Raw genomic sequence first — 25,984 nt, forward strand, 5'->3', positions numbered from 1 at the left:
CGTTTTTCTAGCCGCCCCGGTTCTTCCCACAGGGCCCGTCCCGCGAAGGAAGGAGATCATCTGAAAATTCGCACAAAACGGCCACAGAAGGCAAGCAAACACACTAGAGACCAGGAAAAATGGTCCAATGCCGCGGCTAACGGAGTGGTCGCGGGATGAGGTCGCAGTACACAAGGCTCTTCCCGCAACCTAGGCATGGCCAGCCGGGCCACACACACACATACACACACCGGAGCAAGCGCAGCCAGAAGCGCCCTGACAAGGCTGCGACGAGCTGGAGGGTTGAAAGAGGGGGCGGGCTGGCCCCTCGTGGCGGTTAGGCATTGGTCCAGCTGGGGGGCGAAAAGGACAAGAACGGACGAACGGACAGAAAAAAATAGAGAGAGAGAGAACGGTTCTAGGACTATGGCTTGGTATCCGTAGGTAGGCTCGGTAGGTAGCTGGGAGCCTCGCGCGGCCTTTCTCTTCAACGGCTACACCTCGTTGGTTGGCTGCTGCGTCTCAGCTAGGCATCGAGATACACGACCTGGTCGCCACCGGTGAGGCCACAAGGGCTTGACATGAGCATGGCTGACTGAGGTGGCCGCGGTAAACGCTTTGGGCTTGATGGGTAGCTGGTAGTTGAGGCGTTTAAAGGGTTTGTGCAACCGCCGGGTATGTGGGCGTGGGGGGCCATAAATCCTGCAAGGTAAGACAAGACACGACGGGCATGCCGAGGAGGGTAACTATGGTTTCGAGCGAGGCTTGATAAGTTGGGCTATTTCCCCGGAAACGCATCACGAAAACAAAGAGAGGGGTCCAATGCCATGTTTTGCTCCTACATAGTACAACAAGAGTGTCCTAGGCGGCCATGTTAATGTTGAGGCAGTGCAGTGAGTGGCAGTAACTTCCTGACTTGGAAACCTCTCACACGCAGAGTGGACCGGGTTAATTTTTGGTCTTGAGGATGGTGGGGCGCATTAGAATTGTTCGGCTTCTTATTGGCTGGGGCGAGCTGCGCTGTGGTTTGTGACTTCCATCTGTGCAAACCTGTCTGGCTTTGCACTTGCCTCAACAACTGACCCGGTGTTGAATATTCTCCGATGGGGCCAATCATAATCACTGTAATCATCAGCAATCATGTCTTTGTGGGTTTTATCTGAAGAGAATCACGACTCTCTCCCTCGAGAAACAAGGGCAACAACAGCATCAAAAGATGACACAGGAACAAGCTCCCAGTGAGGAGCAGCCGCCCCACCCTCCGCTTGCACCTCCCTAAGTGGGCCATAGCGAACGCCCCTCCTCGGCGTCCACACGCCCACTCGCCCACCAGAGCACTCCCCGAATCAGTGCTCCAGCAGCAGCGAAAGACCTGGGAACCGGGGCGCCAGCTGCAAAAAGAGTTAGGGAGAACCTGCAGAGGAGCAGGGCGTGCCCCACGTCGATGATCAAGAGAAACCGACAGCTCGCGCGGGATATGGCCGGCTCCCCCGCAATGCGCAGAGGAACGGGGCTTGCACAACAACTCGCAGAAAACAACTTCAAGCACCGATGCGGGCCAGGTTGTGCACTCTTCGAACTCTGCATTCGCTTCGAGCGCGAACCCGCACCGTCTGCACACTCTCCGGCCCGTCTTTCTCGCCTACTGCTGCCGCTGCTGCCGCTGCTACTGCTCGTGTGACAGTTTCAGTTCCAAACTTGCTGGGCCGCCGTTCCCAGCCGTTGTACTCTTCCGTTCCCGCTTCTTCTGCGTCTGCGTTGTCGATAACGTTATCCGCTGCCAGCCGCGGCCTGTCAACGACCACTACAAGCAGAACACAGAAAACTACTATTACGACAACTACCTTCAACACCATGGCTCCCCCTAAATCTGCTCTCGAGTTCCTTGACTTTGTCAACGCCTCGCCGACGCGTATGTAACATTTGATTGGTTTTTTCTCCGTCTTGCCGTCTTGCCGTATTAGCCCCCGTGTTATTCGTCAGTGGCAATGAGACAAAATAGACCCGGAAGAAGAAAAAATGAGACACATCAAGCTAACGCCGGGTAGCGTACCATGCCGTCGCCGAGGCAGCTGCTCTTCTAGACGCTGCCGGCTTCACCAAGATCCAAGAGCGTGACAACTGGGCGTCAACAGTCAAGCCGGGCGGCAAGTACTACACCACGCGCAACGGCTCGTCGGTGGTGGCCTTTGCCGTTGGCGCGAAATGGCAGCCCGGCAACCCGATCGGGATGGTCGGCGCCCACACGGACTCGCCCTGTCTGCGCATCAAGCCGGTCAGCAAGCGCACGGCCAACGGCTATCTGCAGGTGGGCGTTGAGACCTACGGCGGCGGCATCTGGCATAGCTGGTTCGACCGCGATCTGGGCGTGGCCGGCCGGGTGCTGGTGCGCGAGGGCGAAGGGGAGGGCAAGTTTGTGCAGAAGCTGGTCAAGGTGGACAAGCCGATCCTGCGGATCCCTACGCTGGCCATTCACTTGCACCGTCAGAGCAACTTTGACCCCAACAAGGAGGACGAGCTGGTTCCCATTGCCGGGTTAGCCGAGGCCGAGTTGAACAAGACGGCCGAGGGGGGGTCAGGGACGGGAGCGGGAGCGGGAGCGGGTGAAGCAGAAGGCGAGTTCCAGCCCCTGAGAGCGCTACCGGAACGCCACCACCCGGCTTTCCTCTCGCTCGTGGCCCAGCAGGCCGGCGTGGACGTTTCGCAGATTGTCGATTTCGAGCTCGTCCTCTACGACACGCAAAAGTCAGTCCTCGGCGGTCTTAACGACGAGCTGATCCTCTCGGCCCGGCTCGACAACCTCAACATGACGTTCTGCAGCGTCAAGGGGCTCATCGCGTCGACCGACTCGGCATCCCTCGGCAAGGACACCGGCATCCGTCTGGTCGCCTGCTTCGACCACGAAGAAATCGGCTCGCTCTCAGCCCACGGCGCCGACTCCAACCTGCTCCCCGCCATCCTACGGCGCCTGTCGGTACTCCCAGGCAGCAGCACCGCCGGCAAGACACCACTCTCAGCCTCGGAGCTCGCAGCCTCAACAGCCTTCGAGCAGACCTGCGCAACATCCTTTTTACTATCTGCCGACATGGCACACGCGGTCCACCCCAACTACGCAGGCAAATACGAGCGCAACCACACCCCAGCCATCAACGGCGGACCCGTGATCAAAATCAACGCCAACCAGCGGTACGCAACCAACTCCCCCGGGATCGTGCTCGTGCAGGAAGTGGCGCGGCGCGCGCGCGTGCCGCTGCAGCTCTTTGTCGTCAAGAATGATAGCCCCTGCGGTAGCACCATTGGGCCGATGTTGTCGGCTAAGCTGGGGGTGCGCACGCTGGATTTGGGGAACCCGCAGTTGAGTATGCATAGTATTCGGGAGACGGGAGGAAGTGCGGATGTGGAGAGTGCGATTGGGTTGTTTGCGGGGTTTTTGGGGGCGTTTGGGGAGTTGGAGGGGCGGATTTTGGTGGATTAAGCAGTGGTATCTGGAAAGGATAAATTGCAAAGATGGTGTGGGTGATATTAGGGAGACGTTGGGCAGTAGTCGTTGGGTGGAAAGTAAATAAATCAGGTGTTTGGTTCATTTTTTGGATTTAGAACAACTGCGAGTGCTGTGCTTGAGGCTTTGCTTATGGGTTTGCCTGTGAGATGGGTCTGAGAGTCATGGATTATGTAACTGACAGGAGACTCAGGTACCGTAACATACGAATCGAATCGTACCGTTATGGCCTTACCAATAACCATCGAGCATATATCACCGCTAAGTAGAAAATAGACATCCCAAGACCGAAAGATAATGACTAACGAGATAGACTAGACAACGTTCAAGGACGTCGTCAAGGGGGCGTGTGCCAATATGGATTGGAGGAAAGGCGCCGGCTGTCCGCTCGTGACGGCCCTGTCTAGCCATTTCACTACCAAACTCATCCCACACGAAGAAACACTGATAGAAGGGCTAGGCAGCCCCCAGAGGCCAAGCCCCCTGGATCTAGAGATGGCCCCCTTTCCCGGAGGAGCGGCAGCTGTCAACGCTGTAACGTACAATGCCGAGGACCAAACTGCAGAACGAGCTGGAAATAGCTCCCGGGAGGACTGACTGACTTATCCGGCTTATGGTATCCCAGTTTTCGACCTTTCTCCAGTCTCCCGAAAGAGCGTCCACCTTCCTCAAGCCTGGGATGGCAGCCACCTTCACGATCTCCTCTTTCTCCAGGTGGTCTTCCAGAAGACGTGGGCTCACACAGTAGTGAGTCGCTAATGTTTCGCAGGCGGCCGGAATCATGATTGGCGATATGATGGACCTAATGCGGTACATTGCCGCAGGCCATCACATCTGCGCCCCGGGCTTATCATGATATATAAGGACTAATTTGCACCCTCATTAACACCGTCTGTTTCCTGAAATCCATCCTTGCTATCTCCAAGATCCCGCTACAATTACACAGCGGACGGCAAGAGAACGGTTTCGGTCCGTCATTAACCGATCATAGGGCTAACGATGTCATTTTCACAAGGTTGACTTCATAAACACATGTACAATTTCGTCGTTACGCGGGCACACGCGGACACACGCGGACAAGACGGTTCTGGAACCGGACGCATGATGATGCAAAACCACTGAGAGATGTATTTTCTAGACTATTCCAATTTATGCTTCGTCTAACGATCTCAAAAAGGACAATCCTCTGGCCCGTTCTATAGGAAATGCCCAACAGACGAGCCGCCGGATCCGCAGCTCTCCCCGGCCCCGACTCAGCGTTTGACTTTGTTGTCGCTGTTGTTGCTGCTGAGGGCCGGGGGAGGACGATGAGCCCGACGAGCCCGACGCGTCCGAGGACCCCGATGCGGAGGAGACCTCGTCGTCGGTGTCGGTGTCGTTGTCGTTGCCCTCGTCGCGGCTGCTGTCCTCGTCGCTGTCGGAGTCCTCCTCACTGTCCCCCTCCTGGCTGCCGTCGTCATCCTCGCTGCCGTCCTCCTCGCTCTCATCGCCCTCGCTGCCGCCAAACTCGCTGCCGTCAAACTCGCTGCCGTCAAACTCGATGCCGTCAAACTCGCCGTCGTCGTTTTCGCTCTCATAGGCCGAGCGGTCGTCAAACTCGCCGGCATATTCGGAGTTGCTCGTATACTCGTACTCGCTGTCTTCGTTGCTCCAGTCCACCAAGGTGACGGCCGACCCGGAGAACGACGACGAGGTGCCGAGGATGGAGCGGGCGATGGTCGGTGTATCAGGGGCAGCCGGGTCGGAGACGGAGCCGTCGACACTGGGTTGACCCAGCAACATCGACTCCGGCCACCCGGTGGCGTCCGACCACCCAGCAGCGGCCAACCTCTCGGCCAGGGCATCATCTTCAAAATCTTCCAATTCTCTCTCCGCCACCTCCCAATCCACCATCTCTCTCTCTTCCCCCTCTCCCTCCTCTCTCTCCCCAGCACCCACCACCTCATCAACAACCCCATCAACAACTTCAATTTCCACCCTTTCCTCCCCATCCTCCGGGACTTCCTCATCCATATCATCCCTCTCAAACCCAGCCAAAACACTCCCCACAGGCACAATCTGCAAATCCCACCTCGTCCACCCCCCAAACCCCGCAAAAACCACCTCACACCCCCTTGCCCCCAACCCCCCCTGCGCCCCCGGCAAGACCACATGCTCAACAAGTGCCAACCGCCACCCCGGAGGCACCATGTACAGGCCACCGGGGGTGCGGTAGGCCAGGGCGTGGGCCTCGGCGTAGGTGCGGGGCGGGGAGGGGACGGAGGGGGGGAAGCGGCTTGGGTGGAGCGGGCCGAGGGAGGTGGGGAGGAGGGGCATGCTTGTTGCTGCCCCGGTGGTGGGCATGCCGTGGCCCGTGGCGGTGGTGGTGGTGGTGGTGGCCGGGGGCATGCCCATGGTGGAAGGGGCGGCGGTGGCGGCGGCGGGGCCGGAAGCTGAGACGGAACCCTCGGAGGGGAACATGAGGAAGGCCGGGCGACTGGAGATGTCGCTGCGGCGGGGGCGGGGGAGGTTGGACTGGGTGGTGTGGGAGTCCATTTTTGTTGATGTTGATGTTGATGATGATGATTTTTTGGGTGGTGGTGGTGATGTGTGTTGACGTCACGAAGAGTGAGAGACGTTGAAGAGATGTTGGAGTGAAGATGTTGGAGTCTGTGTGTTCTGATGTGAGAATGTGACTGTATCGAAAGGAAATTTAGGACTGGACTTGGGAGGGGGAGGCGGCGCTTATACAGTTTTCTGGAAGGGGGCAGGTTGGACTCTCGGGGATGTTAGGTTTCGGGGATGTAAGGTTTGGGGGATGTTTAGGTTTTGGGTTTTTGGTCTGGAAGCTTCCTGTATGCTTCATGTACCATAGCGTGGAAGGAATGGGATCACTTTTGATGCGCATATGCAGGTAAGGTTTGATACGGGAGATGTTATGGAATCGGGACGGTAAATCCAGCGTAGAAGCTGATGGAACTGCAGGACAACCGGAACGATCTCTATTCTTGACAGTAAGAACCTAACGACACCGAGCAGGAGACACATCGGGACCCCATACATTGCACGATTTAGTCTACCAAACAAGCGGTTTCACCTCACACAGGAACGAGAGACGGGCAAGCTCAGCTCCGAGGTTGCCCACAAGATCACAAACCACTGTTATTTTTACTATCCTAGGATAATAAGAGGCTAGTAAGAGTAGAGCTATCTGCAGTAGGTATAGACAGGTCAAGATTATTTCCACCGGGAGATACAGCGTGAGAGTCCTCTAAAACGGCGAAGGATTCGATCACCCCCGCAGAAAACCACCGACTCAGACTCAGACGAGGAACCGTTGATCCGACGTCGTACAAGCCCCTTTGCCAGACTCCAGGGCCGGCTGGTAGTAGCCAGCAGTCGTTCGGGCCTTGGGACTTTGAAGAGGCACACTGTTTGCACAGCGTCTTGCGTTGATGAGAACGGCTGAAGAGGAGAAGCGCAAACGACTTGGCACGTGGCTGTGTATTGATCTTGGGCTGAACAAGCTGGATCTCTCCATCCTTCGGGCTCTCGTGGATCTACACGATTCTCAACGGCGACGCGCCGCAGATCCCGCCAGCTGAATACCCGGCTTCAATTACCAAGGTTGGCTGGCAACTTGCTTGTTCCTGGATGTTCTGGCTTTGGGCCACCTGTTGAATCGCCCTCGGTCTCGGTGGTGAAGAACCAGAAGAACCAGGTGGTCCTCTTGGCGAGCATCCTGATACGATGCCGCCTACGGGCCTGGCGAAAGGCAGGAGATCACCATCACACTTGCTCTCGGTACAAACCCAGTGTCGTACAATGTCCCTCGCTGTGTGCGCTGCTCGCCAGGTATACTCAAGGCGGCAGGCCCGCGTCTGTAGTTATTGTTGTGATGTCGAGGGTTTAACTGCAGAAGGATGAGATCAAGCTGCTGGTGGGAATGGGAAACGGGGAATGGGGAATAATTGGTGCCTGAGTCTTCTGGAATCAGGAGGAGAATTCTGTGAGAAATTCCGTCACTTCTGGTCGCCTTCTTGCGAGATGGTTTACACGCTCCCGCTTGGCTATACTTTAAGGAAGCGTCGAGCGATGTTCATACAGAACATGGGTGTTAAACCACCTCTCGTTGGCTTGAGCTCATAGCTCGTCCTGTAAGTGTATCCTATACCTGATTCAGGCCTTGTAAATCCCAGCCTTACTAGAGTAACTAACCCCTAAAACACCATATCAACAATTCGTTTACCCTACTCAAGAAAGAGTTTATAAAAACCACCTATGTCACTCGGCATTACCATCTTCAACAACCCTTCATGAGCTGGTATTAACCGCTCATCACCAGAACCTTCCAGACATATCATTCCACATGCAAGCGATAGCCATACAGGTCAAACAGACATATGACGTTCGGTAAAGTTCCTGAAGTTAACCCGTATAGGTCAAGAGAAGCGCGATGCTGTCATTTCGCCCGGAAGAGTCATGCCATGGGTTTCCACGCAAGCTTTTCGGATATGCAAACTCATGGATTATTTTAGGTCAACAGTCTCTTGGGTATCTCGGCATAGATTGAGAGGAAAAGTTGGTGGATGTGTGTGGACTTGGGCACAATGTGATGGTTAATATCTCAAGGTTATCCTCAAACTGCTGACGGATTGTGTCATGGCATATGTGTCCTTCCGGGTAGAAAAGTCGAGCATGATGTCCTACATGGACAGAATGTAGGTGGTATTTTTAAGAGGTTACTCCAGGACTGTGGAATAAGCATCGTAATGAACCCGATTCACCACTCAGCTAATGTGTTGTTTACATTGAAAATACAACGCGGTAGGGGAACGGTATGTACGCCGTCCGGAGCAAGACAGAAAGAAAAGATGTATCCGTACTCAAGCGTGGGCTGCTGTATCTTAGGCTGGAATAACACATGGGAATATCAGACACTCACTCATCGAGCAGACAACAAGAGAATATAACATGCCAGCCAAACTGAACAACACGATGCAGCCGTGATAAACCCCAGTTCAAAAGAGGTTTAACTAATAACCCCGAGGACGGCACCCACTCTCCAGTTTCCGAGACGAATAAGCAAAGTGACTGGAATAAACCCCAGACGAGAGTCTAGAGTATGATCTCCAACGCGTGGGAGTAGAATACGGCAGGCAGCGTGAGGGAAATAAAACGATGATTCCCCTCACTTCCATACCTAATTATGGCCGACCCAAGAGGTTATAGCACAGTAATTGAAGACAAGTAAACAAGTCATTCAAGGCGGGTTACCCAAAAAACAAAACAATTCAATACATACACCCCAACACCACGACCCGACTATCCAGCACTTGAATCCCACCCGCCATTTCTTTCTATTAAAAAAGCTGCTTCCCAGTGCTGAGTACCCAGTTAACCACTCACCCACTAAAGAGCGTTTATACAGCCCCCAAATCACGGAACACACCCATCATAACCACAAGTGAGCAAGTGAGGTAGTAATCTTGTCTTTGCGTACTAGCCAGCCTATCCGCCTAGGCATACATACACCCACACCCATCCATACATACAAAACGACCTAGCCTCCCCTGACTGTCTACCGTCTGTCCATCTGTGCGTCATCTTGACTTATCCACCGATGTATCATACCCCCCGCCCGCCGTCTATGAATCGACCGACCAATCCTTACCATCCAACCCCCCATTCTCTCTCCACGTTGATATCCGCCACCAAATCACAGATTCCCTACCTCCTCCCCTTCAACAACCCCAACAACCACCCCACTACCGGTTTCCTCTCCCGACTCCCCGTCAAAACCCTCACATACTCCTCCCCACCCTCCGAAATCCCCAACTGCGGGAACGTAACCCCCCTCAGATGATTCACAAACGCCTCGCCCGTTTTCGCATACAGCACCTGCTGGATCCCAGCAATCTCGCTCAGGATCTGCCGCGACTGGGCGTCGGTATTGGGGCGGAACCCCGGGTCCTGCAGGACACTCCAGCATAGACCGTGGAAATGTTCCAGCATGAATTGGTCGAAGCCCGGGATGGTGGGGTTCGGGGAGGAAGAGGTGGGTTGGGTTTGGTCGGTGTTGCCGAAGGAAACGATATCGGGCCCGCCCCATTGGGAGGCCATGTGGGCGAGGGAGCTGAAGGCGACGCGGGAGGGGACGAGGTTGCCGTGGGTGAGGGTTTTGGCGATGTTTATGATGGAGGAAACGAGGGATTCGAAAGTGGCTTGGTTGGCGGCGCTGATGAGGACGCCGCCGAGGTCGTTGGTGAGGATGACCTGGACGAAGGAGACGTATTCGCGGCGGAGTTCGGAGAGTTGGATTTCGTCGTCGGTGCCGGTGATGGGTTCGGAGAGGCCCGCGAAGACACGCTGGAGGAGGGGGGTGAGGAGGACGTCGAGGATGTTGTAGATCTCGCCTTTGAAGTTGTAGACGACCTGTTCGAGTAGGCGGAGGAACATGGCCATCTCGTCGTTGCTGGAGCTGCGGGAGAGGAGCCCTTCGATCCATTGTGGGAGTTGGGGGAGGACGGCGGAGCCCAGCACGCCTAGGAGTCGGGAGAAGGCGGACCGGCACGCCGCGCGGATCTCGTTGCTGGCGTTGAGCTGGTTCAGGGCGATGAGGATCGCTTCGGCGGCCCTGGCGAACTCGTTGGACACGGCCTCGTGCGGCTGCGGCTTCTTGGTCTGTTGGCCACTGCCGCTTTGCGTCTCGGAAAAGCCGTTGGCGAGTGTCCCCAGCGCCATGATGATGTGGTGCACCTGCAGGATGGCCTGGGTATCGCCCGCTTTGGCACGCTCCATATGCACGCTCATGTCCGCAAAGAGCGGCTCCATCACTGACCGCGCGTAGAGGCCCTGGTCGGCCGGGGGTGTGGCGGCGGTCGAGGAGATGCACCCGATGGCCTCGTACAGGAAGAGCTGGCTGCTGAAGACGGCGTCGGCCGAGTGGTCCGACTCATCCGACGACATGTCCTCGTCGGCGTCAGTGCCGGGGACCTCGGCCTTGATCGGCAGCAGGTCGCTGATGGAGTCGATGACCGTCTTAGCCACGTTGCCGACCTGCGCCCGCAGCGTCTTGACGAAGCGGTGGAAAAGATACCAGGACCGGGTCCGGATCCGCACGTGGTCGTGGTGCACCAGTCGTACAAAGTTCTCAAGCACCTGCGGGATGTAGCGCTGCTGGTCCTCGAAGAAGTTGTAGTACCGCGTGCAGATTTCCATGTACTGCAGGAGGATTGCGGGGTGGTGGTAGTTGGCGATGCCTATAGACTGTCAGTAACATATCCTGGTACACAAAGTAGTAGAAATAAAGAAAAAAGAAGAAAAGATTGGAAAGAAAAAACTCACCAGACTCGACCATCTTGCTCATCATGACGGCCAGTCGCTCGGCAGCCACCGTGCTAGGCTGGCTCTTCTGCGCCAGCCCCGTGTTCGGCAGCGCCAGCTCGCCAAACATGTAAATCTCGTGCAGCGCCAGATCCAAATCCCGCCAGTCCATCTGCGACCCCTGCTGCTCCAGCGTCGAGAACATGTTGCCCACTAGGTTGCTCAAAAATTCGATACACAGCCCCTCATCCACCGACGCCACGCTCTTCTGCAAAATCTGCAGCTTCTTGCGCAGCTCCTGGAACTCGGCCTCGTCCGTCTGCTCGTCCTCGTTGCCCCAGTTCGACGTCTCGTCGTACCGCATCTTGAGCACAATCGCGTTCAAAATCGGCGCCAGCATCTCCGAGTACGTCGCCGGCAGGGGGCCAGCTTTCCGCAGGAACGTCAGCAGGTCCGTCAGCGACGGAATCACCGTCGAGCAGACTTCGTCGTACTCGTCCGAGAAGAGCCGCAGCACCGACGGCAGCATCTCCCGCAGCAGCTGCTCCGCCTTGGCCCGCGTCTCGTGGCCCACCTTGTCGTCCTCCAGCACCCGCACCACGTCCGAGCTGATGGTGTTGACCAGCTTGGCCACTGCTTCTGCCAGGTCTGTGTCGTACCGGGGGGTGCCTTTCCACTCGTTCAGCGGCGGGCTCGCTAGCAGCTGCGACACGATCTCGCGCAGGTTCAGAAACGTAATCATCTCGATCTTGTCGCTGGCCTTCATCTTCTTGGCCACGATCTCCGTGAACGTGTCTACCGCTGCGTCCCGCACTTTATCCTCGCTGCCCGCCGCGTGTGTCCTCCCCACCAACGGCAGCACCAAGTTGATCATCTCCTGGTTGATAACCAAATGGATGTCGATCCAGCTCACCCACTTCCCGATCGTCTTGAGCGTCATCTCCACTACGGCGTCGTTCTGCTGGTTGCCGTATCGTGCTAGCAGGTCCTGCCACGACTGAGCAATCTTGCGCATGTCCCGCTCCCGTATCAGGTCCTTCAGGTCGTTGTTGCGCTTCACCTCGTGGTCTGGCCGGCTCAGCATCAGGTCGGCAATCTCGTCGTGGACCGAGCCCAGGATCCGCAGGTACATGACCACCCCGGGCAGGTTGTTATCCTTGCGCGCGAGGGCCAAAAAATCGTCGATGAAGCTCTCCCAGCCTTCCTTGTATAAATGGACGAACAGATACGTCAGGGTCTGTGTAAGTTTATTTTGCAGATGCCCCGGGTCGATCTCGTCCTGGGGGGAATCCCCGCTGTAGATCCGGTTGATATATTCGAACAGCGACTGTTTGAGGAACCCGAGGCTGGCGGCGTCGAGGATATGCGAGTGGACGGCATGGTTGACGATCTCGAGGCTGACCAGCCGGGCGACGGGGGATAATCGGGGGGATCGGGTGAAGAGGGAGACGCAGACCTGCCATGCCTGGGCATCGTCCCGCACCTGGTTCAGAAAGTCAAAGGCCTGGCCCTTGAGTGCCTGGTCGGACGCGGGGTTCCAGGCGATCTCGATCGCATTCTCGATCTGCAGGTAGCCGGAATGTCAATAACCACACGAACAACAACTTGATCAACTCCCACCAGATTCCCGCTGCAAAACATCTCCGCCATGAGGGTTCCCCGTGAAGATCCGCCGTCGTTCCACCCCTCCTGCAAATCCATCCCATATCCCACAGCCAGTCCCGCCTTCGGATACCCCCCCTTGCGATAGCGGGGGTTCTTAGGATTAGGCAGCGCGGGAGGTAGAACAACAACAGCAACCAGTAGAAGAAGCACGAGACCACCTGCACTTACCTGGGCGTCCATTGCCGGACGGTAGCGTAAATGGTGAAGCGTGGGTTATCCCCGCAGCAGGTATGATGATTTCCTTCTAGGTTCCTTAATCTCTTCTCTTTTTTTTCTTCCCTTTTGTTTTGGTGTCTTGAACTGCTATACCCCGAGCAGTTGAATGGCAGATGCGAGAATATTCTTCATTCTCGGGAACGGCAAATGCAGCGCCCGACACACATGGCTCAACCCCTCTTAGTACGCCTCCATTGTGTGCGATTTTGACACAGCGAAAGGAGAGGGGTAAAAATTTGGGATAAAATGGGCAGCAGCTGTGGGATAGAAAGAGAGCGTAAGGTAATAGCGGGCGGTCGTGCAGTTCGGAGGGAGTCACAAGTGAGAAGATAGAGAAAGAAATCGTGCGAGGTTGCAGGAACACTTTTGTCGGTAAAAAGATTGAACAAAAGGCTGCCGGAATGTGGAAATGCTGCTGGGTTTCCTTTCTGGTGGGGCACCGAAATTAGAAAAGTCAAAATGAACAGCACTGCTCACGCGCCTTCGTTCAAGGTGGGGTGTGTGCACGGTCCATCCAAACGTCTAGGCTTCACCAGGCACTCCAGGCTAGATGTCACTTTTACGAGAAAGAGAGAGAGAGCCAATCAACAAACAACAACAAAGAATGGTCTTGGGCCTTTGTTGCAGGAAGGTGGCCCATTTTACGTATGCAGAAACATGCCGTATGACGAATGTTCTAGTTCATTGCTACTCCTACAGGTCATCTTGATGCTAGTCAATGAGACACACCGTCTCTCTACCTCTTAATGAGGAGGTCCCAACGCTGTATTTTACCGATACCTTACATCAACTCAAATGACACTGCAAGCTGCCTTACGCAACTGGTTCCCAATAACCCCAACGCCAAGTCAATACCACGTAGAAAAATTCACCTCATCAACCGATAATAATCCAGAGTTGACCAAACCAACTTCAGTCTGATTGGGCAACACCACCATGACCTTGGTGGCCACCTGCCGCCAAATCCCGACTAACCAGTCTTCTTCTTCTTCTTCGGCCGCTCCTCTTCCTCCTCTTCATCCTCATCCATCATATCCTCATCTTCATCATCATCATCAACCTGGTTGTCCACATCACTCTCCGCGCTGCCAGACCCGTCACTCTCATGGTTACTGTCGTACTCCTCCGCCACATCACTCTCCGACTCAGCACGGAAGTCCTCGTCCACACTCTCCTCGTCCTCATCCGCCGAGCCGCGGTCCGCCTTGGTCCCGACCACTTCCTCGTCCGAGCTGGCCATAGCCTCGTCCCGCAGCGCGGCCGCCAGGAGCGTAGTCTCCTCGTCGATCTCGTTCTTCACGCGCAGACCCTTGAGCTTGAAGAAGTCCTCGAGGGCTTTCAGGTCTTCCCGATTAATGTTGCTGAATTGCGAGGAGCCACCGCCGGCCTTCATATGGACGGTGATGTCGAATGTCGAGAGCGCGGAGACGGCACCGTTGACGCGAGAGAAGGTAATGGACTGCGTCTGTTCATACGAGATGTACGTGGCTGGTTTCGGCACGAACATGAACGCTTTCTCCAGGCAGTATAAGAACCCTTCGCTCGCCTTGATTGAACACTTGATGCCGTATTGTTGGCGGTGTCTAGAGCAATGTCAGTATTTCCAATTGCCACTTGAGATGAGCAAACAGCCAAAAAAAAGAAACGTACGTCGTAAAATCCTTGGCTGGGGCCGTAATCTTCTTATTGGCCAGGCCCTTGAAGATGTACGCAACCACCTGGTGCAGTGGTTGCTCGTAGTGAGGCTGCAGCTTGTCCTTGTATTTGCCGTTAAGCTCCTCCTCGGAGAGGTTCAGATCCAATGTGACCTCTTCGTCCTGCTTGAACTGCATGATCAAAAATGGATACCTCGTCTGACCCTGTCGGAGAGGCGGGTCCAATCCGATGCAGAGCATGAAGTGGGTGTCGTCCGGCTTGGGAAGCACCATGAACTTCTTAATGGCCTCGTACTGGATTTTGTAGTCGTATGTTTTGCCGCGGAGACGGAACGACGCGTCGTACATGTCGATGTCAAAGCGACCTCTGAAGAGGTGTTAGATCTATGGCTAGAAAAAAAAAAGAACTGGACTGGTAGGCAAGATACGAACCTTGGTGTAAGATGCAAGACTTCCAGGAAGGTGGCAATGGTATCGCCCGCCGTCTCGCCAATCTCAGCCTTCTCCATGAGAGTGTCATAAAAGAGCGTGACGGCATTCTTCTCCTCCTCATCGTCATCGCCTTCCGAATCACCGCCCTCCGCCTCTTTCCGGGTTGTTGTGCCAGGAATGTAGAACCTCATCTCCGTAAGCTGGTCCCGCCCGGCCGCAGCCTTCCTGCCCTTCCCCGGCGTCGCGCCATTCTCGCCGTCTTTCGCAGTCTCGGCGACGGAAAACTCGACCGCGATTTCGTTGCGACCCGCAAGGTTGGTGTTGGAAATTTCCGAGTACGGGATTTCGAAAGCTGGTCGGTTCTGCACGTTGAATGAGATCTCGGCCTTGCCAAACTCGGCCTTGCCCCAGTTCCAACCACGCAGCGAGTGCTCCTTGTTCTCAAGACTGGCGCTGTACCAGTTCTTGAAGATTTTGCTCAAGCGTTCGTAGTCCTATCGCAGAGTCAGTCAGCCAAGCCCGCCCTGCGCGATGCGCCAGCAAAACCCTATAATCCCCCTCACCTCTTGTTGGAACCCATCCAATTGAATGACGCCCGAGCTCCGTTGCTGAATCTTCACTTCGAAGCCCCTGGCCGCTCTACTCCATTGCGCGCCACCAATATTGCTCGAGTCGAGGGTAAAGGTATCGCCGCCCGCCGCTGGCTTCCATCCGAGACCATTCTCGGCGAACCTGCACTTGCCGTGTTCTCGGGACAAGTCCAGGTAGATGTTATCAAAGCTTTCACTATTGGGGCGTTAGCTGGATGCCGAATGCGCTGCGCACGAAGGAAGAATGTCGCAAGTGTCTTTTTTTTCTGTTCCAAACCCGGAAAATAAAAAATGAAACTCACATGGCCGCCATGATGTCGTGCTAACCCGATACCGGGATGATACGGGATGGGCGAAAGATGGTAAAAAACCTGAAGCTTAGTTGGTAATTTAAGGATGAGGGAGAGTGGAGGTTGGCTCGGCGCGCGTAAAGAGAAGGGTTGACGCGACTGGAGCTAAATTGCCAAAGAGCTGCAGGAACTGCCAGGCGGTGAGGGCAGGTGGGTCTTGGTTCGTTGGTTGCGTGGACAGTGTGTGATTTACGCCTCCGTACGTGAATGTTACACAGTACCAGGGACTCGAGATGTGAATGTGAGAGAAAGAAGGAAGTGGACAAAGGCCACGGATACACTGAAGGATGGATTTGAACCATTGAATAGTGGATTCTCCTAACCAGTCACCAGTGCACATACTTGAGGTAGATCTAGGAGACAAAATCAGCCAGTTCGTCATGGTTCGTTCAGCCCGGGTTCACACATGCCCGGAAACCATGCCGGTACGGAACATTACGAGAATCTTACCCAAGACTTGCGCAAACGGCAATGCACTCGATCCACGAAAGTAGAAAACAGCTTAGATCTCGATTCAACTCCCCGAGCCCTGTAGGAAGCTGCCTGTTGTGTTTTCCGAAGCTAGATCACACAAGAACAAAGGGTGCCTCCCTGCCTGGAGCATTTCAAGCCCGGTAACCAAACGGATGCAGCCATGGGCCAAAGGTGGGGGGAAATGCCCCGCTGCTTCTGGAAGCAAAGTGATGTAAGTGATGTAAGTGATTACCACAGTACAACCGCATCTCGGGTCATTTAAAGTGTACCACCCTACCACCCTGATTTTGTTGCATATCTCTTTGATTTTCGTGCTTTGACAATTACTTTTTTGCCAACTCCAATAAACGTTACTTTCTCCTCCGGCGCAATCAGCGGTATGCCCGTCGGGTTCCTGCACGACCCATTGACCCGTTGACCCAAACTCAGACACGCCACATGGTCCTTTGAGGTCATTGATTCGGTTGCTAGGTGGGTTGACAAACGGACCACGCATCATCCAAGAAAACTTCCTAGAACGGCAGTAGCGGTGTTGGGTTCGTAGGGGACCTATCATCACGGCCGATACCAACGGCCTCACGACTGGGCCAACTCCTGCGGCCCGAGTATACCTTCATTAACCCGTCCTTCTCTCATCCGTTCTGGTTTTTGGATATAATTTTCCCCGCATCGGCCAATTCTCCTACGATCCAAGTTCTAGCAACTCGGTACCTTGTCGCATAGAAGGGGGAAGCGGCATAATGGACCTCACACGGCCACTCCGTGGTGGCTGCCGCTGCCGGCGCAACCTCTACATCATCCGGTTCCCCAAGGAACAAGAAGACATTAACCAACTCGCCAAAGTCCTCTTTAGTTCGGATCCTCACCACCGTAAGCCAAAACCCTTCTCCCCCAATCCCATCACCCAAGCTTTCCTTGAACAAACCAAAAAAAGAAAGAAAAACGAGCAATTCACTCATACAACACAACAATCCAGGCGCAACCCTCGGAACCCCCCTCCCCACCTATCTTCGCGTCCCCCTCCAACACTACCAAAGCCTAACCTTCCCGCAATACTCCAACGAAACCAACTCCCAAATCCACCGCGTCTACCGCGAACCAGGCATCGACTACGCGATGCACCACTTCTGCGGCTTCTGCGGCACCCCGCTGTCCTACTGGTCCGAGTCGCCGCGCACCGAGGCCGACTTCATCCATCTGACGTTGGGTAGTCTGCTGCCGGAGGATTTGGGGGATCTGGAGGAGTGGGGGTTGTTGGGGAGATTGGGGTCGTCCGGGCCGTCGTCGGGGGCGTCGTCGGGAGCGTCTTCGAGGGGGATTTCGCCGGAGAAGGGAGGAGAAGAACGAGGGGAGGAAAGGGGCAAGGGGAAGGAGAATGAGGATGGCAACAACAGCCAGCTCGGCCCAAGGGGCACTGATAGAGTTGGCGTGCTCCCGTGGTTTGATAGGCTCACCGAGGGCAGTAGGTTGGGAAGAACGCTACGGCGGACAACGGGGGTCGGTTCCGACCAGACGGGGAATGTGAGAGTGGAATGGGAGATTGTGGAGTGGACGGAGGAGGACGAAGACGGTGGTGGGCCACAGCCGCAGAGTTCATACGGTTCAAAGAAGCGGAAAGTAGACCAGGTCGAGGACGTCGAAGAAGGCGGCCGGATGAAAGGCCCGCAATGAGGAATGCGTGTGAGTTGTTGGCCGGTCGCGAGGGTGCTCCGCGGAAGAGCTACGCGAACAAGCACAAGGGGGCGGAAACCGGGAAGCTGCCGTTTGCCGTCGTCGCCCGGGCGGCGGATATGCACGGCACTGTATCCAGCGGTAGGGTCGTAACGTGTAGTACAGATTTATGTACATACAGCGCCGATCTATCTGCGCGGTTGGGCGCTTCCTTGGTTGCGAATGCGAAACCGTGCCTGGATCCGGCGTCCTATTGAGCCTATCCAACCTCACCCAGTCGGAGGCGCCGGCAGTGGATCGGAGCCTGCCTTTGCCTTTGAGATGCCTTGTCATCTTTGCCACTTACACGCATGAAGGACGCAGGTGGTAGTCTCTCATCAGTCTCGCTTCACCGTGCTATCCCGGTCTGATAGAGCCGCGCGCTTAGCTTCCCGTGTCTAAGAGTGGGACCTACCGAGCAATCAACCCCAGACAGGCCTCGGTAGACGACATTCGCCGGGCGGTTACTACGGCCACGCAGCTGGTGAGAAGGTAGTAAGGGGGTGCCTGGTCAAGACAGACAGCTCAAATCACCGTCCAACGAGTCTACTCGCATATGAGAAAGCGAATTGCCGAAATTGAGGCTGATGGGGATGATGGGAGGTCGACCGTCCGGGTCATCCAACCGAGAATGCCGAGAGCCCGGGAAAGAAACAATCTGATCTTCCCCCTCCCGTCGTGCCGCGTCCACTCGCTAACTCGCCAGCGGGATGGATCTTGGCCCCGACCCGCGCGTCCATCTATGGTGTTGTCGGCAGCGAAGCGGTCTCGGTCGGCGACAACCAGAAAGCTACGAGAGAAGCGCCGCGAGCCGTTAGTGCCGCCGAGATTTAGCCTTCGGCAAGACGCGACCGTTCTTTAGCTTCCGCGTGGACGGGAAGTGGAATAAGGTAACTGGTGCTCTGTGTCTCTGGTGTTCTTGTCATTTCCGAGGGAGCAAAGGATAGGTCTGGACGTTGGTTAGCTTGTCGCCAGCCGCACCCGGCCAGCCGTAGCGGCACCCGGAGTTTCGCCAGACGGGGCCGATACAAGGCGAGGTAAGAGACTAGTTAGTCAGGCAAGGAGCGGTGGGCAACAACGTGGAGGTTTGGGAGACGGACGTTGAGTGCTCGGACTTGGAAGCTAGCTCGGTTCCGGTCCCGTGCTCCTTGTTTTGCCATGGTTTTGCCGAGCAGATGAAGGGAGTTCAAGGGTTTAATCATGCTCGATCATGCCATAGAACAGAAAATTGAAATCTCAACCAACCCAAACCGAAGGACTCGTTGGCCAGATGCCCTTCTTGCTGGTCGCCTCATCCTTCTCTCGGCGCGGGCGGTGAGGTGCCGTGGACTTCGTCCGAAACGAAACAAACGCCCCCGCTCGTGACCATGTTTTTGAGTGCGCCACTCTTTGTTTTGCCGAAGTTTACCCAGTCCGGCCGTTGGAACTCTCTCTCACGGGCCGTGCTTCCGGAAATCGATTCCAAGGTGGAGAGCGTGACGGTGAGCATTTTTCTCTCGGGATCGTCTAGCAGTGGAGAAAGCGCGGTCAATTGGTCTTCTCTCGGGCTTTCCGGACGTTTCAGGCGGATGAGTTGTGAATGTGAGGGGAGTTTGCGGCTCTTGAGAGCGAAGGCGCAAAAGAGCCTTTTTTCTCTCTCTGTCGTCATGTAAGGTACGAAAGGTACGGTACAGACCTGGGGAACCCGGCAGCCCATCGACGGCCCTCCTGAACCTTTGTTTCGGGTTGACTTTCCGACGCCGTTGGCTTAGCCCGTTTTACCCGTTGGGGCTTGGCCGTGAGGGTGGGGTGCAGTCTTGGCCAACCAGGGTAGCTCCAACTACCCCTGTCCATAGGGCCAAAACAGCCCCATTTTCCAACAATTTCACACCCCAAACCACCAGACTCCCGTTGCTCCAGACCCGAGCTCACCATCTCACCCACTTGCCCCGACTTGCCCACCCACTCACACTGCTCGGCCATCATCCGGGCACCCCTCTTCACCCCCGGCAAGAACAGGACCAGGTTACCCCGCGGTGGGGGGAGCAGGTCCTTGTCAAGGGCCCCCGGCTGCCCGCATCGCGCAAAGCCTCGCACACACACGGGTTCGATCATGGAACCCCCCTCTCGGGAAAAGCTCTGATCCCGCTGTTGTGGGATGTTCCTACGCAGTAGTGTGCTGTGGAGGGACCTCGAGTTATGCCTAGCTTTGCCTCGGTGTCGACGGTCCGAAACGCGCGGGACAAATTGGGGTGCGTGGGAAGGATGGAAGAGTGGTACTACAGCAGAATACCGGTTTCTAAGTGTCCTGCGGGTATAAAAGGGAGGGGGAGCTCCCCTTTCGATCTTGGTCAGGTTGTTAGATCTGTTGTTTTTGTTGTTGTTCAAGCGTTGTCTTCCCGTGTAATTTTTGTTTACATTCAGATCGTTCAGGCATCATGTCTCTTCCCAAGGACTTCCAGTGGGGCTTTGCCACTGCCTCGTAAGCTTGTTCTATGCTGCCCCTTTTTTTCAACTCCCAGGGCCTTGATGGTGGCTAACAACATACTCTCCCTACCCCCAGGTACCAGATCGAGGGCTCCATCCACGAGGATGGCCGTGGCCCGTCCATCTGGGACACCTTCTGCGGAATCCAGGGCAAGATCGCCGACGGCAGCTCCGGCGTGGTGGCCTGCGACTCGTACAAGCGGACCAAGGAGGATATTGACCTGCTCAAGGAGGTAGGCGCCAAGGCGTACCGCTTCTCCATCGCCTGGTCGCGTATCATCCCGATCGGCGGCCGCAACGACCCCATCAACCAGAAGGGTATCGACCACTACGTCAAGTTCGTCGACGACCTCATCGAGGCCGGCATCGAGCCCTTCATCACCCTCTTCCACTGGGACCTGCCGGACGGTCTGGACAAGCGCTACGGCGGGTTCCTGAACAAGGAGGAGTTTGGCGCCGACTTTGAGCACTACGCGCGCGTGCTGTTCAAGGCCATCCCCAAGTGCAAGCACTGGATCACATTCAACGAGCCGTGGTGCTCGTCCATCCTGGGCTACAACAGCGGCTACTTCGCCCCCGGCCACACCTCGGACCGCAGCAAGTCGCCCATCGGTGACAGCAGCCGCGAGCCGTGGATCGTCGGGCACAACATCCTGGTGGCGCACGGGCGGGCAGTCAAGGCATACCGCGAGGACTTCAAGCCGACGCAGGGCGGCGAGATCGGCATCACGCTCAACGGCGACGCCACGCTCCCCTGGGACCCGGAGGACCCGGCCGACGTCGAGGCGTGCGACCGCAAGATCGAGTTCGCCATCTCGTGGTTCGCCGACCCCATCTACTTTGGCCGCTACCCGGATTCCATGCGCAAGCAGCTCGGCGACCGCCTGCCGACCTGGTCCCCCGAAGACATCGCGCTGGTCCAGGGCTCCAACGACTTCTACGGCATGAACCACTACACGGCCAACTACATCAAGCATAAGACGACCCCGCCGCCCGAAGACGACTTCCTGGGCAACCTCGAGACGCTCTTCTACAACAAGAACGGCGACTGTATCGGCCCGGAGACGCAGTCCTTCTGGCTGCGCCCACACGCGCAAGGGTTCCGCGACCTGCTGGTCTGGCTCAGCAAGCGGTACGGATTCCCCAAGATCTATGTCACTGAGAACGGCACGTCGCTCAAGGGGGAGAACGACATGTCGCTGGAGCAGATCGTCGAGGACGACTTCCGCGTCAAGTACTTTGATGACTACGTGCGTGCCATGGCGGCTGCGCACACCGAGGACGGCGTCAATGTCCAGGGCTACATGGCCTGGTCGCTTATGGATAACTTTGAGTGGGCTGAGGGTTATGAGACTCGCTTTGGTGTCACTTATGTTGACTATGTCAACGACCAGAAGCGCCACCCTAAGAAGAGCGCCAAGAGCCTCAAGCCGTTGTTTGACAGCCTCATCCGGAAGGAATAGGTGCTGGATGTCGGTGTTTTCGGTTTAGGCTGGTTGGGATGGGTGGGCTGGCTGGGCTGGTTGGGGGGTGGTTCGTGATACCAACTCTTTACTTTTTTAATGCCACGACTTCGAAAGGTGGCTCCTGTCTCTTGAGGGAATCCCGTGAGGGTTATCATCACGTCACGATAGTTATGACGAGCGAATGAATAGTGAATTGAGTCACTGTCAAGTCCGATATTCTCAAATAACAGTGTCGTGACCCTGATGCCACTTCATTGGAAGCACACAAACTATGTTAAAGGAAAAGGAGTATTTATTTTGTACAGTTGAAAGTTCTTCAACGCACACACACCCGGGAGTTTTGAAACCCACATGCGGGCCGTGGGGATGAAGCTTAAAAGTGCGGGGGAACTGGCATCTTGCGCTTGTCCTATTTAGGTAACTTTTAGCATCATACCCCGAACTTCCGAACTTCCTGACGAGCGACCCTCGGACATACAAAACTCATGACTCCTAGGTGGTAAGACATCCGTCAATGATCTTTTCACATTGTCTATCCGGATAATAACCTTACGCAAGCGCATTGGATGACATTGCACTGAAAATATCCTCCTACCTCGTTCTTTTGTGAGAAAGCTGAAACATCGAATTACCTCATCGGGCTAGTTCAGAGACCGACAAGGAAGAGGGTCGAGGAAACCCGGGGTCGTCGTCACTGGGCTGGCTGAGCCGAGGAATCGAGACGGGACCGTTCGGACAGCAGGAAGCTCTCGGCTGCCATAAGTCGCGACTTCCGAGCCGATGGACTGCCGGAACTTAAAGCTAGAACAAATCGCCGTATCGTATTTTACGCATTGCCCACAAGCACAGAGCAGAACCTCCAATCTTGATCCGTCAGCTCGTGTCTGGGACATTCCGGCTCTGCATTCCCTTTCGGTTTAGTGTTTTGCCCGCGGCTTCGATCGGCACCAGGGCTCGGAACGGGGGTCGGCGCATTGAAGCAATCGGTTTCCGGTTCTCCTAAACATCGTCGGCTTCTTCTTGTTTTCATCCCGCTCAATTCCAAAGGTTCTTTCATCTCAGTCGTATTCGTCTTGATATCTCACACCCACGATCTCACCGCGTCATATCAGAGGCCAATCTCATCTCATCTCATATACAACTCCGAATCACCGACAACGGTCTCTCAACCCTCCTCTATCCAAACCTCCGAACCTCCAACCATCCATTGAAACCCGAATCCATCCACCACCATGTCCGCCCCAGCCTCCCGCCTCCGAACGGTCCTCAACCACCTCCTCCCATCCTCCAACAACAACACCAACAACCCCAATCCCCCACACCTCTCCCACCTCTCCCCAACCTTCTTCCTCGAGCGCGCAGCCGCCATCGAGCCACACGCCGAAGCCGTCTACCACGTAACCGCCAACCAGCGCGTACTCCGGCGTTCCTACCGCGAGCTAGCCGACCGCGCCCGCGGCCTAGCCTATTACCTGCGGAAGAAGGGGCTGCGCCGCGTCGGCCTGCTGGCGCCGAACACGCCGGCTTTTTTGGAGAGTATTTATGGCATTGTGGCGGCGGGCGGCGTGATGGTGCCGGTGAATTATCGGTTGAAGGAGGAGGATGTGAGGTATATTTTGGAGTTTGCTGAGGTGGATTGTGTGGTGGTGGATAAGGAGTTTGAGGGGCTGTTGGTGGGGTTTAGGAAGGCGAGGCCGGAGGTGGAGGTTATTGTTGATTTGGTAGGTTTTTTGTGGTTTTTTTCGTCATTTGGACTTTTAGGCAATGTAAACGGGGGAGTGCTGACGGCTGCAGGATACCGATGTGAAGGAGGGCCAGCTGTGCGGGCCATATGACGAGGCTGTGCTCGAGGGGTTAACCTACGACCGGGAAACCGGGAGTAAAGGGTGGGCGGACTTGGTGTCACAGACCGTGGCGGACGAGGACGACATGCTTGCCATTCCGTTCACGTCCGGGACGACGTCCAAGCCCAAGGGCGTGGTGTACACGCATCGGGGCGCGTACCTCGCTGCGATGGCGAATGTAGTCGAGTCGGGGCTGAACTTGCCTGACGGGCGGTGTAAATACCTCTGGACTCTGCCTATGTACGTTTCCCTTAACGCGGGCGATACGACCAGCCACAGACAACACAAAGCTGACAATCTACAGGTTCCACGCCGTCGGCTGGACATTCCCGTGGTCGATCTGCGCCGTCCGCGGCACCCACGTGTGTCTGCGCAAGATCGACTACCCTCTCATCTGGAAACTGCTCAAAGAAGAAGGCATCACACACTTCAACGCCGCGCCAACCGTCAACACACTCCTCTGCGCCGACCCGAATGCTGAAGCCCTCCCCCGGCCCGTCCGCGTGACGGTCGCCGCCAGCCCGCCAACTGCCCACCTCTTCGAGCAAATGACCAACCTGAACCTACTACCCGTGCACGTCTACGGCCTGACCGAGACCTACGGCCCCATTACACGCGGCTACATGCTGCCCGAGTGGGACACCCTGCCCAAGAAGGAGAAGTACGCCAAGATGGCCCGTCAGGGCCACGGCTTCGTGACGGCCCTGCCCGCACGCATCATCAAGCCGGACCAGCCCGAGGGCGTGTTGGTCGATGTTGCGCGCGACGGGAAGGAGATGGGCGAGATTGTGTTTTCGGGCAATATCTGCTGCAAGGGGTACTACAAGGACCCCGAGGCAACCCGCAAGCTGTTTGCTGGTGGCGTGCTACACTCGGGCGATCTGGCCGTATGGCATCCGGATGGGAGTATTCAGATTCAAGACCGGGCGAAGGACATTATCATCTCAGGTACGTCCCCCGCAGAGGCTGAAATCCCCCCTCCCCCATCCCGAAAGTCAAACTAACAAAAAGAAAATAGGCGGCGAAAACATCTCCTCCGTCGCCCTCGAATCCATGCTCGCCTCGCACCCCTCCATCCTCGAAGCCGGCGTCGTCGCCGTCCCAGACTCGCACTGGGGCGAGCGGCCCAAAGCCTACATCACCGTCCGCCGGCCCACGACGACAGGGCCAGCCTCCGGCGTCGGCAATTCTCTCCTCCGTGGCGAAGATGTGATCCAGTGGGCGCGGAACCACAGCGCCATCAGCCGCTTCATGGTTCCGCGTGAGGTGGAGGTCGTGCGGGAGTTGCCGAAGACGAGCACGGGGAAGATTCGGAAGAATGTGTTGAGGGAGTGGGCGAAGAAGGGCACGCCGAGGGAGATTTTGGAGGGGTGAGGAGGTGGGTGTTTGTCAATTAGGTTTAAGGGGAGGGTGGGGTTTTGGATAGAGTAGAAATTAAGGGGTAATTCAAAATAATCTTGGCCGGGTTTCAACGTATCCATGATATGACATCGTCTAGCACCTCCCAGGATGGCTAATGAAACAGGAGAAACATACTTCGAAGGTCCACGGGCGACTGATCAAAAGGGTTGTTTCTACCAGATATCAGCAAGGGATGTATACTCTGTATTTCCATTCCCATAGGCCTATTGACATATCCTTCAAGATTTCATGAATGAGTTGTAGCGCGTTCTTGCGGGCGGTTGCCGACCATGAAGAATAGAAGGATGTATAAGGAGAAGGGAAAAGGGAAAAGGGAAAAGGGAAAAGGGAGAAGCGAAAAGAGGAAAGGAAAAGGAGAAAAGTATGACAATGAAAGAAAGATAAAAGGGGAATAAGGGGGGACGAGATTTTGGAAGAAGATGCAAAAATCGACGAAAAAGAAGCACGAGGCAATGTCAAAAAGAAAGATGAGGAACGACCAAGGATATCTCGAGGGAAAAGAGTTCATCTAGGAGAGGAAATAAGAGAAGAGCTTGGTTGCTGTTTGTTCTGCTCCAAGCCCTTCACAGTGAACCCTAACCCTGGTGCTGGGGGTAGAGCCTAGGTTGGGGGTGAGAAAATGTCGACAACAAAATGATCTAAAATGCCACAGTGAACCACTTCTTTATCCTTGACCGAGGATGGGTATTGTGAATGATATGTTAATTTGATAGTTAAGTCAATGTGGTTGCAGGCAAGGTGTCGTGGAAGTTGGGAAGAAAAGAAAATGTGTCAAAGAAAAAAAAAACACCAAAGAACTATCTCCAAAACAAGGACAAGACACTCGGGAAATGGTCAAGTGAAGCTCAAGCCTCGAATAGCATATTGCTGGGCACGTACGACGCTTGGGGACCAAGGCCAGACACACATAG

The 25,984-nt window shown here is 55.7% G+C and overlaps 7 protein-coding genes across 7 annotated transcripts; 4 read left to right on the forward strand and 3 right to left on the reverse strand.

Annotated features, from left to right (window-relative positions):
- Positions 1 to 1,833: 1,833 nt before the first annotated feature.
- Positions 1,834 to 3,454, forward strand: C8A04DRAFT_25845 (peptidase M18; the record flags this gene model as incomplete). Its single annotated transcript, XM_062779710.1, has 2 exons — positions 1,834 to 1,891; positions 2,028 to 3,454. 2 exons carry the CDS (start codon positions 1,834 to 1,836, stop codon positions 3,452 to 3,454), a joined length of 1,485 nt encoding a protein of 494 aa, XP_062639707.1.
- Positions 3,455 to 4,627: 1,173 nt separating this feature from the next.
- C8A04DRAFT_25846 (uncharacterized protein) lies at positions 4,628 to 6,013 on the reverse strand (the record flags this gene model as incomplete). The annotated part of the gene is made up of 1 exon (XM_062779711.1): positions 4,628 to 6,013. The coding sequence occupies one exon, from the start codon at positions 6,011 to 6,013 to the stop codon at positions 4,628 to 4,630; it is 1,386 nt and encodes a 461-aa protein (XP_062639708.1).
- Positions 6,014 to 9,187: 3,174 nt separating this feature from the next.
- C8A04DRAFT_25847 (armadillo-type protein) lies at positions 9,188 to 12,628 on the reverse strand (the record flags this gene model as incomplete). Its single annotated transcript, XM_062779712.1, has 3 exons — positions 9,188 to 10,719; positions 10,805 to 12,347; positions 12,617 to 12,628. 3 exons carry the CDS (start codon positions 12,626 to 12,628, stop codon positions 9,188 to 9,190), a joined length of 3,087 nt encoding a protein of 1,028 aa, XP_062639709.1.
- A 1,006-nt stretch (positions 12,629 to 13,634) lies between these two features.
- C8A04DRAFT_25848 (POB3-like protein) lies at positions 13,635 to 15,654 on the reverse strand (the record flags this gene model as incomplete). The annotated part of the gene is made up of 5 exons (XM_062779713.1): positions 13,635 to 14,247; positions 14,315 to 14,686; positions 14,752 to 15,245; positions 15,315 to 15,537; positions 15,644 to 15,654. The coding sequence occupies 5 exons, from the start codon at positions 15,652 to 15,654 to the stop codon at positions 13,635 to 13,637; spliced, it is 1,713 nt and encodes a 570-aa protein (XP_062639710.1).
- A 1,251-nt stretch (positions 15,655 to 16,905) lies between these two features.
- On the forward strand, positions 16,906 to 17,836 carry C8A04DRAFT_35053 (uncharacterized protein; the record flags this gene model as incomplete). The annotated part of the gene is made up of 2 exons (XM_062783026.1): positions 16,906 to 17,035; positions 17,142 to 17,836. The coding sequence occupies 2 exons, from the start codon at positions 16,906 to 16,908 to the stop codon at positions 17,834 to 17,836; spliced, it is 825 nt and encodes a 274-aa protein (XP_062639711.1).
- A 2,456-nt stretch (positions 17,837 to 20,292) lies between these two features.
- C8A04DRAFT_25850 (glycoside hydrolase superfamily) lies at positions 20,293 to 21,804 on the forward strand (the record flags this gene model as incomplete). The annotated part of the gene is made up of 2 exons (XM_062779714.1): positions 20,293 to 20,336; positions 20,418 to 21,804. 2 exons carry the CDS (start codon positions 20,293 to 20,295, stop codon positions 21,802 to 21,804), a joined length of 1,431 nt encoding a protein of 476 aa, XP_062639712.1.
- A 1,235-nt stretch (positions 21,805 to 23,039) lies between these two features.
- C8A04DRAFT_9901 (uncharacterized protein) lies at positions 23,040 to 25,025 on the forward strand (the record flags this gene model as incomplete). Its single annotated transcript, XM_062785674.1, has 4 exons — positions 23,040 to 23,528; positions 23,602 to 23,891; positions 23,956 to 24,599; positions 24,670 to 25,025. 4 exons carry the CDS (start codon positions 23,040 to 23,042, stop codon positions 25,023 to 25,025), a joined length of 1,779 nt encoding a protein of 592 aa, XP_062639713.1.
- Positions 25,026 to 25,984: the final 959 nt, after the last annotated feature.

This window comes from Dichotomopilus funicola (genome assembly GCF_033296635.1).
Source record: "Dichotomopilus funicola strain CBS 141.50 unplaced genomic scaffold C8A04scaffold_9, whole genome shotgun sequence".
Taxonomy (NCBI): Eukaryota; Fungi; Ascomycota; class Sordariomycetes; order Sordariales; family Chaetomiaceae; genus Dichotomopilus; species Dichotomopilus funicola.